General features: G+C 40.5%; 1 protein-coding gene across 2 annotated transcripts; it reads left to right on the forward strand.

The window, feature by feature from the left end:
* The first annotated feature begins 719 nt into the window (after positions 1-719).
* KRBOX1 (KRAB box domain containing 1) lies at positions 720-7,303 on the forward strand. Of its 2 annotated transcripts, none has more exons than XM_033212234.1 (5): positions 720-861; positions 3,222-3,304; positions 5,741-5,867; positions 6,470-6,586; positions 7,049-7,303. In XM_033212234.1, the coding sequence occupies exons 1-5, from the start codon at positions 720-722 to the stop codon at positions 7,156-7,158; spliced, it is 579 nt and encodes a 192-aa protein (XP_033068125.1). In that variant the 3' UTR covers positions 7,159-7,303. The 2 variants fall into 2 exon arrangements, with proteins under 2 accessions (XP_033068125.1, XP_033068127.1); XM_033212236.1 differs by having other exon boundaries at positions 6,473-6,586.
* The last annotated feature ends 7,344 nt before the right edge of the window (positions 7,304-14,647 follow it).

Here is a 14,647-nt window from a genome sequence, read left to right on the forward strand (position 1 = left end):
ATGTCCCTTATTCTTCACATCTTTCACTGCTGGTATCAAGGCAGTTACTCTACCCTCGCCACCGGCTTTGGCACAGCATGTCAGGAAGTTCTCTGGGGTGGCCACACCTATATCCTCTAAGGGCTTTCAACAGGTTACTCATCATGATAGGTATCCTTTCTTACCTCTGATTGATGCAGTGACGCTGTTTTCCTGGGACAGTGTTAAGCTGTGCTGGACAGGGGATGAATATTTCTTGGGTAAATTGACCACTCTCTTTGCCCATGGTCCACTGCTAATCCTCTCTGCTAGTGGTAATGTATGGAAGTGAGAGGCATCAGCAGCATTGAAACACATCACATTCTAGGAGTGCAATCATTACAGCAATTCAAGAGAAGTCCTGGTTGTATAATGTGTGATTCGTTGATTATGCTATAACAATCCAAATGCTAAATTTAACAAGATCAGTAAAACGTATAACCATTCACATTTTCTTGCATATTCTGGGTAAGACTTGTAGTTGCAGTTATTGCAGCACAGTAATAAAGGCACTGGAAGCCAGTATTCAAGGTTGGCAGGATGATGCAGTGTCACGAGCAAGGTGCCTCGACTCGGAACTGGGCTCTAGAGGAACGCCAAGAGCCTATCTCACCAGCGTGCCCTTTTCCTCGCGGGAATTAGGATGGAAGCACCAAGATGTGGGGTCCTCCAGGAGTCCTAGAGAGAAATCCAGAGAGTGTATGGGTTGGCCAGTCAGTGTGGTGACGCACTTCCGGGACCGCCTTCGTTTGTGTCGCGTGAGGTTTCGGTTTGTGAGGATCGGCGGGTGGCGCCCACCATCTCTGCTCGCTGAAAAGCTGCAGAGGCCGTCAGGAGCCCACGGTGAGCGGGTCTGAGGAGGACGGGAAACGGCCACGAGGGAGGCGGGCGTGGCTACTGCTGGTACTGGGGTCCTCATGCCGATCCCAGAGCTTGGCTCGGTAGCGTCGAGACGGGGCGCTGGCAGAGGCCCGTAATGCTGGCTGCGACTCCCACCCCCTCGTTTCTCTGTACCCGGAGCAGCCCGTGGCCCACTCAGAGTCAGATACTGACACACATTCACATGTTAACTTCGAAGCCCACAAAAAGTTTTAACTGTCCACACTCCAGAACCTTCTAGCAACAGAACACGCCCCTCCATTGCTCCAGCCCCCTTGTCTTTGCCCCGGATGCGGAAACCCCAACCCTACCCCTCAGCTTGTCAGTTTCCCCGTTTTCAGTTGGTCACAGAAAATCAGTTGGAGATCAGTTATTTTCGCCTGGCATAGTGTACACCAGTCTTGAAACTTGTTACTGTTGTAGAGCAACCAAAAATTTGAGAATACTAAAATGTATTCCCTACCCGTCCTCAGGATGTCCCATTTTGGAAAATATGGAGCCCTGAGATTTGGATTGGCTCATATGAATGTTAAATCTAAAAGGACTAGTCGTATCCATCATGCACCTAATATGTGTCTAGTGTTTAACATAGTTTCTATGTACAGGATTGGAGATGTCGAAAGATTTCTTGACCTCTTAACATTGTTCATTATATTCTTTTCATTACATTCTCTGAACTTTTACTCCACTGTCATAATTTAATTGTCAAGGTTCATAGGTTAACATTCGATGTCCCTGCCATTAGTCAGCTATGTTGGGAGTGTGACTTGTTCTCCAATGTGGCTTGTTATTTATGCTTCACCTCCACATAGTTTTCCCTGTAGGAAGACACTTCCATAGGGAGTGTTTTGTGTTTTGTAGGGTGGTCTCTGTTGTAGTTCTATTTCCAGATGATTTCCCTTTCACAGATTGTCAGCTGTGCACATCAGACCTTTTTGCTTAAGTCCTTTTGTTTGATGTGCTAATCCTATTAAGTATCCACTGTAAGTGACATTTATTGCCGATACATTTACAGTATCATGATTTTAGAGAATTAGACACCACAACTACAAGGGTTACCTATTTACTCAGTATGAATCACTGCTTTTGTTACCCTTCCTTGGACAGAAACCATCCATGAATTTAGCAGCATTACTTGTGTAGGTTTACATTGTGTTTTCTTTTAAAGTACTTCTCTTTACACTCATACATATTTCTTCTTACTGGACTCCCTGTTAACTTCCAAGATGCTGTTTCTGTCGTCTCCTGACAGCTGTTTCTTTGACACCTTCAGCTTCCTCTACCTTCCTGAATGGCTTTCTGGATTCACTAAGAAGAGTCATTGGAGGGAGGGGCAGTGCACTGGCTTTATAGTCTTTTGTCTGATGCTGTTGCAGTACCCTAAGACTTATGGCAAACTGCAGATACGGGGTTGGAATGGAAGTTGTTTTTAAGGTCTATGAGTACATGCACTTTTATGTGTTTATATGCTTTTTGAATATCTCTGATCCACCTCTTGGCAGCTCTTTGTATTTCAGGTGTTGCCTTTAATGCATAAATATCGATGATTCACTCTTGAAAGGCAAAAGACTTACTTCCTAATGATGAACTAATTAAATGACCCAGAATGAGAGTTGGAACTAGTTTAGAATGAAATTGTTTTGTTTCCTTATACTATAACATTTGGAACTTGGAGTATTTGGGACATATTATGAAGTTGATGGATTCTTTTAATATGGTAGTGTGTTCTTTCTCATTACCCACTCCCAACACCTTTGTAAAACTGAATATCTTGTATTTAGGGGAAAAATAGTAGTAGGGAGACATCAGAATATTCCTAATAACTATTTTCAAAGTCTGTTAAACTTTTATTACTTCAGTCATAGAAACGGTCTTGTTCTAGTATTAAGTAGCATAGGAGGAAAAACATGCTGAGGTCTTACAGTGTTTAATGGATTTCTTTTATATAACTCATTCTTATCTGTACTATATGGATTTCAGGGATCTTAACTGTTCAGAATTCCGACTTTCTTTTCCACCTATAACATTCTGTCCACTGTCTACCTTAGTTTCCTTTTCTGTTTTCTTTCCTGTGATATCTTCTCTGGATTAGCTGAAATTATAGTTTTCTCAGTCCACTTTTTAATCACTCATTCCTTGGATGTTCCTACCTCCTTTTTGCATTTCTCTGTATGCCTGCTATCTCGCCTTTGTGAGACTGATAATAAACAATAACTAATGAACAGTTATTTATATAGCCTTCAGAACAGGATGGGCCAGAGGTTGTATGTAGGACTTATGGTCAATAAAGTTATCGCCATTAATGTTTTTTTCTTCACCTTCAGCATCTGAGACTTTTATCTTTACCCAAGAAGGGAATAAAAGAGGTCAGATGATGACAGCTGTGTCCTTAACAACCAGGCCCCAGGTGAGCTGCTGCTTTTTTGTCTCTGTACGTATCCTTGTGTGTATATACATATATGTTTATTAGATACATACATAGAAATATCTATATATACACATTTACATAAATATATAACATACTTTTATATATGCATATATATACACACATTTCTCATTGAGGTTTAACTTATATAACACAAGTCTTAACAGTATAGCTCACTTTTTAGAACTATGTACACTTGTATGACCTCACTCATAGAAACACATAGAACATTATTAGCACCCCAAAAGGCCCTTTCATACTGCCTCCCAAGCAATCCACTACTCACCCCAAAGTTAACCACTATTCTGACCTCTGTCACCATGGGAAAGTTTTGTTTGTTCTTGAACTTCGTATAAGTGGAATCATTAAACATGCATTGTTTTGTATCTGCCTTCTTTTGTTCAACATTATGTCTGTGAACTTCACTGACTGCACACAGCGGTGATTTGTTCTTTTTCACTACTGAGTAGTTTTTCATTTTGTGATAATAGCACATTTTATTCATTCTATTGTGGATGGACTTTTGGTTGTTCCCATTTTGGGCTACCACGAATAAGAATGCAGTGAACATTCTTGTCTTTTTGTGGACATAGATGCTTATTTCTCTTGGGTATGTCTCTTTGAGTAAAATTGCTAGCTCATAGAGTATACATTTGGTTAGTTTTAGTAGATGCTGCCCAACAATTTTCTGAAATGATTCTTCCAATTTTTATATATATATATATATATATTTTTTTTTTTTTTGAGACGGAGTCTCGCTCTGTCACCCAAGCTGGAGTGCACTGGCCAGATCTCAGCTCACTGCAAGCTCCGCCTCCCAGGTTCACACCATTCTCTTGCCTCAGCCTCCCGAGTAGCTGGGACTACAGGCGCCCGCCACCTCGCCCTGCTAGTTTTTTTGTATTTTTTAGTAGAGACGGGGTTTCACCGTATTAGCCAGGATGGTGTCGATCTCCTGACCTTGTGATCCGCCCGCCTCGGCCTCCCAAAGTGCTGGGATTACAGGCTTGAGCCACCGCGCCCGGCCCCAATTTATATTTCTATCAGCAGTGTACAGTTGCTCCACATCCTTACCAATACTTGTCACTCGTTTGTGGTATCTCACTGGGGTTTTAAAAATTTCCTCATCTCTAGTAAGCAGTGATGCTGAGCACCATTTCATAGGTTTATTGACATATCCTCTTATGTGAACTCCCTGTTCAGATATTTTTTCATATTTTTTATTACACTGTACCCTTTTTCCTCCTAAGTTGCATTGTTTCTTATTTATTATAAGTCCTTTGTCAGATATATGTGTTATTAAGTAACTTCTCCCAGTCAGTGGCTTGCATTTTCACTCTCCTAATGGTATCTTTTGATAAACAGATTTTACTTTTAATGAAATCCAGTATATCAGTTTGTTTTGTATAAGAAATCTTTTCTTACTCAGACATCATGAAGATGTTCTTCTGTGTTTTCTTCTAGAAGATTTATTGTTTTACCTTTATACTTAGGTGTGTGATTCATCTCAAATTAAAGGTGTGAGGCATGGGTCAAAAGTTCTTTTTCCCTCCATACACATATCCAATTGATTCAGGATTGTGTATTGAAAAATCTATCTTTTATCCACCGAATTGCTCTAGTTACTTTGTTATACATTTGGTGAACATATACGTCTGTGTCTGTTTTTAAAATCCCTTAGATTTTAGGTTCCCTTAATCTCATTCTCCAAGTTAAGACCATTTCCACTGAAGCTCTATTTCTGAAATACAGAGCTTCACTCTAGGGCTTAAAAACTTGAAATAGCCACCTTTTTAGGCCTATCTTGAGCCTTATGCACCACCATAGCCTTTCTCAAGTAAGCAGTATTTTCCTATGCCTCTCTAACCTCACTACCTCTGTATGAAGACAGGCTGCGGGTGGGAGTTCATTGACTGATCGGAGAGCTTTGTGCTTGGGGTAGTGGGCAAGGAGACAGGCAAAAAAGAAGGAGTAGAATGAAAGTAGAATTGGGAAATGGAGTAATGTGAGTAACCGAAATAATCACTGGGATATACACAAATTAGAGAGGGGCTTAGAACTAAGCTGACAGCTATGTTCAGGGGTCAGTTCTCCTTCCACATGCGCACTTCTATGCTTAGGCCCAAACCCAGATCCTATGCAGCAGGTTCAGTGTCTGTGTGGAGGTCACATGTTTAGAAGCTCATAGTGGAGGTGTACTTGGTTCTTACTGGGAAAGTATCCAGAACTCTGACTGGCTACCTTTAATTCTATGTCTTCTTCCTCCACACCTAGATTTTACACAAAAACTCTGTAGGCATGTGAAGGACCCAATACTGAATACGTATCATTATAGGTGCCCTTCTCAGGTGTCTCATTGACAGATTTGACCGTCACCAAAGTACCGAGGTCTGGGAAAGTAGGAACTTGTCATTTCAGGAATCAGTGGCTTTTGAGGATGTGGCTGTGTACTTCACTACGAAGGAATGGGCCATCATGATGCCTGCCGAGAGGGCCTTGTACAGGGATGTGATGCTGGAGAACTATGAGGCTGTGGCCTTTGTAGGTAAGGCCTCTCTGCTGTTGGTTTCTGCCTGGGCCCTCAGGTTGAAGGGCTCTTTTATAATTGTCAGCTGACCCCAAATAGTGATGTCAGAGGTTGCCAGGTATAGAAAGCCCTGGTGTCTATTGGCCTGCAAAGGGCTTTCCTTCTTTTGCTGTCGTAAAAGCTGCCCTCCTTCCCTACCTGCCTCAGAGGTGATTCTGAGTACAGTAGGGCTTGAGCTATATCGTGATACCCTTAGCCTAGTATTGAACCTCCAATTTATCTTGAGAGAACCCAGCCACTTTTTCTCCCTCTGGGAGTTAGTCCTAGGAGCCATTTGTCTTTTTCCCATAGTGGCAGATTTTCATCCTCTGACAAAGAAGGTAAAAAATCTTGTTGCCCTTTAAATAGAAATCTGCCTTCCAGGGTATTTCAGGCTTCCTTGGAAGAACCATCCTGACTCTTCTTCCCAGGACCCCTCTCAGTACCTCTTTAGGGTACCTCTTCTATAGCTCACCCAGGAATTACCCTCCTCACCTCCCTTGCTTGTTCTTGCGGCTGTGGGCTTGAGTTTGACCCCTATGACTATGCTCGTTATTCTGTTATGTTTTCTTCTTTTCAAGCAGTGCCGCCCACTTCCAAACCAGCTTTGGTCTCTCATCTGGAGCAAGGGAAAGAGTCCTGTTTCATTCAGCCACAGGGAGTCCTAAGCAGGAGTGACTGGAGAGCAGGCCTGATAGGTGAGTTAAGCAAGAGGGATCTTCTCCAGCTTTGTCTCTTCCTTTGCCTTCATTTCATCAAAATGAAAGGTGTGTGTTCTCTGTGCCCAGCATCATGGAGTACACTGGGATCCTCGATCACATTCTTTCTGACTGGTGTGTTATTCATAGCTTCCCATCCCTTTAAAGTGTAGTGCACAACACTGTGCTTCTGTATTTCACACACTGGGATGCTTTTATCTCTTGGGATATGTGGAACAGTTTTTCTAAATACTTTCAAGTATTTGTGATCACTTTTTTCCAGTTTCTCCAGTTTTACAAAATTGATAAACTTGGTGCAGTATTATCTTGTCCACTGACCAATAGAACAAGTAGAAAAATTTATTTTTATTTTTCATGAAAACTAATATATTAAAAATTTTAAGTAATTTTATACTGAAATATTTTAAGGTAGCTTACAGTTTTGATTTTCCTCCCCTCTAGGATACTTGGAACTAAGAAGATATACTTACTTAGCTAAAGTGGTGTTACGTACAATAGTATCAAAGATTTTTCAGAATCGTCAATGCTGGGAAGACAGGAGAAAGGCTTAATTCTTGATATTGAAATACCAGTTTTCCAAGTAAGGAGTTGATGTAAGGGCCACCTTAAACGATGTCAAACACACGTTTTCTTTTTCTATAGACTGGTAGATTTAATGTTTTTCATTCATTAAAATAACTCATTTTGATGTACAAAGCAGGCTCTCATGTCCTTTTTTAAACAGCTTTGTGGAGATATAATTCACAAATCACACAATTCACCCATTTAAAGTATACAATTAAGTGGTATTTAGAATATTCACAGAGTTGTGCAGGCATGCCACAGTCTACTTTTAGATCTTTAGAAACTTCTATCTATTAGGAATTATTCACCATACCCAACCCCAACTCTTGGTTTTATGCAACTACCTATCTACTTTTTGTTTCCATAAATTTTCTCATTAGGGATAGTTGGTATTAATGCAGTCATACAACATATGGCCTTTTGCCACTGGCTTTCACTTAACATAATGTTTTCAAGGTTAATCCATTTTGTAACATGCATCAGTATAGTAGTATACAAGTTATAATGCAAATGTGTTTTCTCATGGGTACATATTCTAGATAGATACTTGTTGGGTCTTATAGTAACTCTTTGTATAACATTTCGAGGAATGCCAAAACTTTTTCCGAAGTGGCTATACCAATTTACATTTCCTCCAGCAATGTACAAGGGTTCCTAATTCTTCACATCCTCACCAACACTTAATATTGTCTACCTTTTTGGCTGTAGGCATCCTGGTGATGTGAAGTGCTGTCTCACTGTAGTTTTTATTTGCATTTCTCCAGTGACTAATGACATTGAGAGTCTTTCAATGTGCTTATTGGCCATTTATGTATCTTCTTTGGAGAAATGTCTTTTCAAACTGTGCACATTTTAAAATTGGTTACTTTTATTTTTGTGTTTTAAGAGTTTTGACATCTGGATACTAAATCCGTGTCAGATACATGGTTTACAAATATTTCATCCCATTTTGTGAATTGTCTTTTCACTTTCCTAATACTGTCCTTTGAAGCACAACAGTTTTGAATTTTGGTGAATTTCTTTGTATTTTCTATATACAAAATTATGTCATCTGCAAATAGAGTTTTACAAACTCTTCCTTTCTAATCTGAATGCCTTTTACTTTTTTTCTTGCCTAATTACTCTGGCTAGAACCTTTAGCACAGTGTTGGATACAAGTTGCAAGAGTGGACGTTCTTGTCTTATTCTTGATCTTATGGGGAAAGCATTCAGTCTTTTACCAGTAAGAATGGTGTTAGCTATGATTTTCTTGTAAATGCTCTTTATCAGGTTATCAAGTTGCTAATTTGTTGAGTTCTTGTCGTGGAAGGGTGTTAGTTTGTGAAATGATATTCTGTGACTGATAAATTTGATTCTTTCCTGTATTCTATTAATATGGTATACATTACATTGATTGATTTTGGTGTGTTGAACCCCACCCTCCATTCCTTGGATAAATCATAGTCAGTAATGTACAATCCTTATACTGCTGGATTTCATTGGCTAGTCTTTGGCAAAGACTTAGTGACATTATGATTCATGAGTAGTTATTTTGGGTGGTGGGTTAGATATGCATTCTCCAAATCCAATGCTATGTTCTCTAACTATAGTATGTATATTATCTTTCCCAAGGAAGTTACAGGCTTTCTGACAGCAGGAATAATATAATACTTTTCTCATTTATGCCATAACACTTTATACAGAGTTATTTGATATTTTTTGTTGTTTTTCACTTAATTAAGAGATTCTCTCCTAACTTTATGCCTCCCAATTATGTCTCCATTCTTTTCCTACTGTATCTGAGTCCTCTGTTTCATGTTCCCATCCTTATTTGTTGTTGGTATTTTTACACTACCGCTCATTCCCATAGCCCATGACCTTCCCTTTTTGATTTCTCCTATCTTCTTAGCTATCTTTTCATCTTGAACTCTCTTTGGACTTCTAAACTCTGATAAAGCTTTCTCTTCTCTCTTGGGATTCAAGACTTTTCCTTTTCACACTTTATTCCCTAAATATTCTAAAGGCATTTCAGGTGTGATGGCTCATATCTGTAATCCCTGCTACTTGGAAGGCTGTAGCGGAAGGATTGCTTGAAGGTAGGAGTTTGAGACCAGCATGGGCAACATAGTAAGACCCCCATCTCTGAAAACATACCATTAGCCTGTAGTTCCAGCTACTCAAGAGGCTAAGGCAGGAGGATTACTTGAGCCCAGGAGTTCAAGGCTTCAGTGGGCTGTGATCACCCTACTGTACTTAGTCCTGGGTGACAGAGTGAGACCTTGTGTCTTTAAAGAAAAACATTTTATAAGGACACAAAAGCTGCGTAATATTAGGACATATTAATCTTACTTGCTGATTAGTTCAGGCCAAAATCTGGCCTACCACTGATCTTTTTGGAGATGACCTGTGAAATAAGAATGGTTGCATTTTTAGTGTCTGAAAGAAATCAAAAGAAGAATATTTTGTAACATGAAAATTATTTGAAATTCAAATTTCAGTGTCTATAAATGAAGTTTTATTGAAATACAGTTATGCTCATTCATTATGTTTTGTCTATGTCTGCATTCACATTACAATGATAAGGTTGAGTAGTTGCAACAGAAATTGTATGGCCTGAAGAGCCTAAAACATTTAATATCTAGTCGTTTACAAGAAATGTTTGCTAACTTCTGGTATACTTCCCTCTAGCATTGCTGAGAGGTGGGTATTTGTATTTCTTCTTCTCTAATCAGGTGGACAAACCTCGGCTGAGAATGAGTATCTGACATCAAAACACTTTCTGATAAACGCAAATCTTGTGGCATGGTATCAGGTGAATATCTGAGAGGGGGGACCTGATATTCAAGATAATTTGCAGATCAGAGGGCAAGTTAGCGAGACATAAAAAAGATTTCACAAGGGATGAAATGAATAAAAATGAGAAAGGTTCTGTGAAGGAGATAATCAATAATGAGAAACTTCATGTAGAAAATACAAACCATCTACAAAAGAAATCAGAAAGAAATATTAGTGTTAGTTCTCAGCATGAAACGCATCTGCAAGGACCAGGTATACAGATTTTCTATAAATCTGATGTGTGGGACAAACATTGCAGTCACAGTTCAGACTTTTTTCAGTGTCAGAAAAACTACACTGGAGCTCCCCCAAATGCCATCATCACTTCTGTCCTTTCTGTGATCTTTACTGGACTTACATAGGCCCTTTGCCCTTTGTAAATTTCATACTGCCTTTTACATTCAGTCTTAACTTGCACCCTCCTCCATTTTGCATTTTTACCTTTCTGTAGCTGGCCACAGCACGCTTGCTGCTCAATTTTATACCCTGTGGTGGACATAGGTTTCTGTTTTTGTCTGTTGTAGCAAGGGCAAGAAGCAACAATTAGATGAAAAAAGGTCAGGAAATATGAATATATTTCCACTGTAAATGAATATATAGCATGATCATTTGAGTACATTATAAGAATGGCAGAAGTGAGTGATGAGTGAGTTCACTCAACTCAGGAAGAGAAGGATTCAAATAGAAACTGAAGATATTGCTGCCAGAAATGGACTTTTTAGAGAGGTGTTTATGCCTTGACCTCATAGGAGGCTGTAACATAGTAGTAAATGGGAACCAGTCCTCAGTTTTACTTTTTGAGGGTTGATTTCATCTGGGGTGCCACGTTCAATGAATACTAGCCACTGAGTTCATTTGACATTTCACAGGAGACTGAATTGTTAAACAAAAAGTCAGTTTGTGGCTGGGCATGGTGGCTCAGACCTGTAATCCCAGCACTTTGGGAGGCTGAGGCAGGAGGATCACTGGAGGCCAGGAGTTCAAGACCAGCTTGGGCAACATAGCAAGACCTCCATCTCTACAAAAAATTAAAAAATGAGATGGGTGTGGTGGTGCACACCTGTAGTCCTAGCTACTCAGGAGGCTGAGGCAGAAGGACTACTTGAGCCCAGGAGTTTGAGGCTGCACTGAGCCGTCATGCCATTGCTCTCCAGCATGGGTGACAGAGCAAGATCCTGTCTCCAAAAAGTCAGTTTGTTATTTTCCATATAGGGACATCTTTTCTAGGTCCAAAGGAATAATTTACTTACTTTTCATGTGTCTGTCTTCTTCCCTCCATAACTGGGTCAAGCAGTGTTTTTTATGAAAAAGGTATATAAGCCTTTGTAGGCTGACTGCTTCTAGATGACATTTTCAGGAATAGAGTGATGAATTACCTCCCTTTCCTTTGTCTCCCCTTTGCAAATGTTACCCTTTGTTGTGGGCAAAGGTTATGCTTTGCAAAGGTTACCCTTTGTTATAGTCAAAGGTTACCCTTTGTTATAGTCAAAGGCTATGCTTGGCCAGAAGCTACAGTTTAGAAAAATGTAAGCGAGCTAGATGTTGGTAACTTTGAGCCAGAATAGTCACAACCTACTTAGAGACCATTTTATCCAAGGTTAGAAAGTATGAACTCAGAACAAGGTCTTGTAGCTGAAAGCAGCATTGTCACTTAGGGAAATGGTCTAGAGGAGACATACTGTGAGCTGAGAAAAGAAAGAACCTCAGTTAATGGAGTTCACAGATTTATTCAAACAGCAAAGAGGTTTGGGAACCCCAGGATGAGGAGCATCAATCCAGAGAGCAAGAAGAAACATCCCTGGAGGTCCAGGCTGTGGTATTTATGGCCTGAGTGCATTATTGGTAACTACATTACATATGATGGATGATGGGTAATGCCTCCATGGACTGTTTCTAGATACCTGACAAAAAGGGAACTTGTCCTTGAGATCCGTTCATAAGATTGAGAGGTTACCAGGCCAAGAAGAAGATAAAGGAGGCTGAGCACTCACATGAAACAGTCTCCCCCACCTGTATATTAAGCTCAGACCAACTGGATTATGTTAATTTCATTTATTTGTAATTACCAGCCTGCATGGAACTTCTTGTGTCTGGGGCATATTGGGCCATCCAGACATAGTAGGGAGCTGAAAATATTTAGCGTGATGTTGAGGGTTACTCTAAGAATTAATGTTGAAGAGGTGAACAACATTTAAATTACTAAGAAGCTGGTATGCCATGCTAATGAGATTGACTTTATTCTTGCCAGGGGAAGCTCATCAGGAGTTTAAAGCAGGGCTATATGTATAGTCGATCTGCTTTCTAGCAAGGTCATTGACAGCATGGGAAGAGTTAAGGGTTGGTGAAATAGGAGCCAGGCAAAATAGACCAGCAGTTCCAAAATGGGAGTCTGCGGACTAGAGGAAGTCCATGATAAAATTTCCACTAATTTGAAGTTAGAAAATGAAGGAAATGTGGTAGAAATCTAGGTATATATGAGGTGTATATGTATACATAAGATGACCCACAGTTCTTGGAAACTTAGGCATTGTTGTTCTTTCTCTTTTTGGTATAAAAGTTATCTTTTATGAAGTAGTCATGAGCCTTGTATGCTTTTGTTATAGTTATGCATTTGTTTTTGATGTCCTTTATTGGAAAATAAGAAGATGACCATGCCATATTTCTGTTCCTTTTGTCCACCATTCATGTTTTAAAAACTGTTTTGTGAAATAGAAAAGATAGCTAACCAGTCTTGTATTAGTCAGGGTTCTCCAGAGGGACAGAACTAATAGGATATATATATATGTGTGTGTGTGTGTGTGTGTATATATATATATATATATATATAGACACACATGGAAGGGAGTTTATTAGGGAGAATTGGCTCACACAATCACAAAGCAAAGTCTCACAGTAGGTAGTCTGCCAGCTAGGGAAGAAAGAAGCCAGTAGTGGCTTAGTCTGAGTCTGAAAACCTCAAACGCGGGGAAATTGACAGTGCAGCCTTCATTCTGTGGCCAAAGGCCCAAGAGCCTCCAGCAAACCACTGGTGTAAATCCAAGAGTCTAAAGGCCAAAGAACCTAGAGTCTGATGTTCTAGGGCAGGAAGAACAGAGGGAAGCATCCAGCACAGGAGAAAGATGAAAGCCAGAAGACTCAGCAAGCAAAGATCCTGCCTTCTCCTGCCTGGTATGTTTTAGTTGTGCTGGTAGCCAGTTGGATGGTGCTCACCCACACTGAGGCTGGATCTTCCTCTCCCAGTCCACTGACTCAAATGTCAGACTCCTCTGGCAACACCCTCACAGACACACCCAGAAACAGTACTTTACCAGCTACGTAGGCATCCTTCAATCCAACAAAGTTGACACCTAATATTAACTATCATAAGTCTGCTAAACTTTTCTGGATCATCTTTGGAAAATTGAGTGGAGGTTAAACCAGAACTTTCCATACTGCCTCTGGTTAAGGATTAGTCTCCCACTCCCCCCACCAATCTTTCATAGACAAATAAATGCTTCTGTTGCACATGACTAACACATAGTTCATGCCTCATGTGACCCACTGATGGGTTCCAAACTGGTATAAACCTTGTGTGAAATGAGTTCGCTGATCGTATGCTTGGATGTCCTGGCAATGTAAAATGCTATATAAATTTTTAAATGTTAGTTCTCAATTTCTGGACTTAGAGGCCAGTGAGAAAGAGTCCACAGATGGACACTAGCCCACAAACCCCCCTTTGAATTGTAGGGCATTAGACTGTCTTTATGGATCAAATCAGGAGTTTGTCAGGTTAGTGGGTTGAACAATTGAAGAGAATTTGTTGGCTCTACAGTCAGAGTACCTTGGGGCAAAAGGCACTGCTTTTCCTGGGATATTGAGAGCTAAAGGGAACTCCATTAAGCCATGGAGAGATAAGTAGTGTGATTGGACAAGAACTTGCGAGTGTAAAATTCTCAGAGGAATGACTGGAACCACCAAGAACCCTTCATAAATAACATTTTTGCTTGTTTGATTGTTTTGATACTGAGTCTTGCTTTGTGGCCTAGGCTGGAGAACAGTGTCACAATCTCCACTCACTGCAACCTCTGCCTTCTGGGTTCAAGCGATTCTCCTGCTTCAGCCTCCCAGGTAGCTGGAATTACAGGCACCCACCACCATGCCCCGCTAATTACTGTATTTTTAGTAGAGATAGGGTTTCACCATGTTGGCCAGGCTGGTCTTGAACTCCTGACCTCAGGTGATCCACCCACCTCGACCTCCCAAAGTGTAGGGATTACAGGCGTGAGCCACCACACCCAGCCTTAGATAAGGGTTTTTATCATGTAATTGTGTTTAATGTGAACTATAATTTGTATTTCCCAGGTTGTTGCACTGTAGTAAAGCTAGGCTCTTAAATGAACCTGGAACACGTTGTGTAGGGGCTGCTATGAAGAAAGTCTACAGAGTGAATTAAGGCAAAGTTGGCTAGGAGTCAAGCTTAGAAATCTCCAGTTTGGTACCCCTGCTCCCCGCTGGAGTGTCCAATTTGGTTTCATGGCTGTAACCTCGATGTCCAGTTGTGATAGCATCAGTAACTCTGCCTGCTGCTGTCAACCTTGAGTATCCTTAATGGGGTGCAGTGCCCAATAGGCAAATGGTGGTGGGAGGCAGGTTGTAGAGAATGTTCAGAGTAAATTGCTGGCA

The sequence above is a fragment of the Trachypithecus francoisi genome, unplaced genomic scaffold (assembly GCF_009764315.1).
Source record: "Trachypithecus francoisi isolate TF-2019V2 unplaced genomic scaffold, Tfra_2.0 Lachesis_group0, whole genome shotgun sequence".
In the NCBI taxonomy this organism is placed as follows: Eukaryota; Metazoa; Chordata; class Mammalia; order Primates; family Cercopithecidae; genus Trachypithecus; species Trachypithecus francoisi.